Source organism: Eutrigla gurnardus, assembly GCF_963514095.1.
Source record: "Eutrigla gurnardus genome assembly, chromosome: 12".
Classification (NCBI taxonomy): Eukaryota; Metazoa; Chordata; class Actinopteri; order Perciformes; family Triglidae; genus Eutrigla; species Eutrigla gurnardus.
Window position 1 is genome coordinate 18965881 of NC_139926.1, and position 2821 is coordinate 18968701.

The 2821-nt window shown below is 41.3% G+C and overlaps 1 protein-coding gene across 1 annotated transcript; it reads left to right on the plus strand.

Moving 5' to 3' along the window:
• The first annotated feature begins 211 nt into the window (after positions 1-211).
• On the plus strand, positions 212-2553 carry cUnh2orf49 (chromosome Un C2orf49 homolog). Its single transcript, XM_084023164.1, has 4 exons — positions 212-342; positions 448-611; positions 1007-1253; positions 1457-2553. Exons 1-4 carry the CDS (start codon positions 232-234, stop codon positions 1511-1513), a joined length of 579 nt encoding a protein of 192 aa, XP_083879290.1. The 5' UTR covers positions 212-231; the 3' UTR covers positions 1514-2553.
• Positions 2554-2821: the final 268 nt, after the last annotated feature.

Sequence of the window (2821 nt, forward strand, 5' to 3'; positions counted from 1 at the left end):
GGAAAGGTGCTATATAAATAAAATAGTATAAAAAGTATTAAAATAATTATATATATAAACACTCTGAGCTTTGATTTATATTTAAAGTAAATATAGTTACGCTCTTTGAAAATCATTTTTATCACAACCTTTTTGTTGTAAACTATAGTTTTATCAATAAAGTTAATACAAAAAAAGAAAATGCTGTGTTGTTGTGACGCGGTGCATGCCGGGACAAGATAGGCATCCAATATGGCGACTTCCGCGGGACAAGATGGAAAGGCTGGCTCTTCCTTGGATGTGGACTTACTCCTGCACCCCGAGTTGTTGTCTCGAGAGTTCATGCAGTTAATCTTAAACGGGGTGAGTTAACGTTTAGAAAGGAACCGTGTTTCTGTGTCTTGGTTTGTTTCTCCGGCGGACATCGGTTTAATGTTTGCTAACGGTTCATCTGTGTGTCCGAACCAGAAACGCGTCAGCACCGGAGACCGCGACAGTCGGGACCGGCTCACGGAGCTTTACCTCCTGCATGTCATCCCGCGGCCGCAGAGGACTTTACCCGCCAGCCGCTGGGGAAAGAGGATGGAGAAGACCCGGGGGAGGCAGACCCCGGCCGGCCGCGGGTCAGACAGGTAACGCCTGCTACACCGGAGTAACGTCACTGCGTGTCATCGGTCAACAGAAGGTTCAGGGAGATTTAAGTCATCGGATATTATTAAAATCTAAAATAAAACTGTTCTGAGGGGGAAGAATTCACAAACTACTGAGCAACATACAGTCAGCAATGCAATAATGTGAATCCAATATATAATATTCTGAAATGGACCATTCTGCATAAACAATACTACTTTTGGTACTTCCAAGTTAATTTTTTTATGCTAAAACTTCTATACTTTTACTCAAAAAGACTAGAGAAGAGAGTACTTTAGTACGTTATGCCTGCTACACATCATTTGGTCAACCAGCATTGAATAACTGATAAGAGAAAATAAAAACTTAAATAAAACTTTTGTTTGGTGATTTCCAGTTCCAATAACAACCACAATAGGAAAAGGCCTCCGATTGTGTTCGATGGAAGTTCGTCTCACTTCGGCCCACTTAAAGTAAAGAAACCAGAGGGAACCACCGTGTCGCCGGGAATCACCGACAGGTTAAAACCTCCACCTGCTGCAAACCTGTCCAACCCCATCCGCAGCCTGTCTGGAAACACATCTTCCTCATGCGTTCATCACAGCACTGACGCACCGAACCTCAAACGGGAAGCAAACAACTCGGTAGGAACTTTTTGCTGTGTCATCTCAGTCATTGATGTGCAATATATTGAAAGGACAACTACAAACACTGTGTGGATGGAGGTGAAAACTTAACCACTAAAATAGAAGAAAAAGCATGAAAAACATGCATCAGTAACATTGATTATTTATGGGACCACTTTTTTCAATACCTGTTGTTGATGCTTCATCTTCCATCTCTTCAGGGTGCAACCAAGTCTCCAGAATTGAAGAAAAAGATCCAGCATGTGACATGGCCCTGACCCCGATTCACACAGACCTCTGAAGGACAGGTCACTCCCCTCCTACCAAATGTTATTGCCCAGTATTTGTACTCTCCCCATCACCCTTATCCCACCAATTCCATCCCAAAAAGGGATGAAAACCCATTACCCTGTGTGCCAAGGCCACCGCCCTGCTCCCGTTCCGACCTGAGAGCTGACAGGAAGGGGTCGTGCTCCGAGGATCCTGCTTTCAAAGTCATAAGCTTCCTTGTTGCTTTCAACAACCTGAAGTGCCCTTACCATAGATGATCAGCAACTCTCCTCGTATCCTACACACCTTCTAGGATAAAACAAGTAACACAACTTTTGTTTTCCCAAATGCCATTCATGGAAATGATGGGTTGTTGATATTCTGTTTCTGTGTTGGTTTTGATCAGAGCGCCTCCTGTTGGGAGAAAGGGGTGATTTTTGTTTAAAATGTTTGTGACTTAAATGGACGGATTGATTTGAACACAAATGCTGTAGACCCACTGTTTGTGGCCTGATGGACAGTATCTAAAAGGCATTGTGAACATGTTATGAGGCAGCACTACAAATATCCAGTTTTTCCTCTGGCGTCCCTTTTTATAACGAGCCAAATTATGCTGATTATGCTGAACACAGGATTTTAGAAGGGATGTAGTCAAACCACTAGGTGTATTTTTTTTCACACTGAACTCCATTCCACCGATGTCTGGCCTCAGTGCTGTTTCACAAGATGTTCAGGGTTTTTAAATATTAGTGTAGCTTGTTATTGTATTTTTTTTCTTCAAACTGGATAATAATCCATAACGCTAAACAGCCACAATGACATAGATGAAGGAAATGACGGTTTGATCATGTATCACCTTTTAATAATTCAGGAAAAAAAATGAATATGGACTAATCTAGGAATATTTTTGAAGTATTTATTCTGAATTGTGTATAAATTGACTTTGCAGTTACTGTAATGAAACTGATGTAGACTGAGTTCATCCAAAAGATTTACAAAGCATTTTGCATCCATTGTGAAATCCAGTGTCTAGTTTGTATCAACATTTTTTTTAAATAAATTATCTCGATACAATGAGTCACTTTTGTTGATTTAATTGCAGAAAAGTAAACTGCTCTGTGGCCTGTCTGATGTGACTGTATTGTAACAAACAGAACTCATTATAGTGTTCAGGCTTTAGGAAATCTAGCCTGTGACGGGAGACGTTCCTGTTGGCTGGTAATGATGTGCACGTCCCTTCAGATGGTTTAACAGCAGAATATCCTGGAGGAAAAGTTGCTGTTTCAGCATTTGCAACAACTGCCAACACGGCAAAG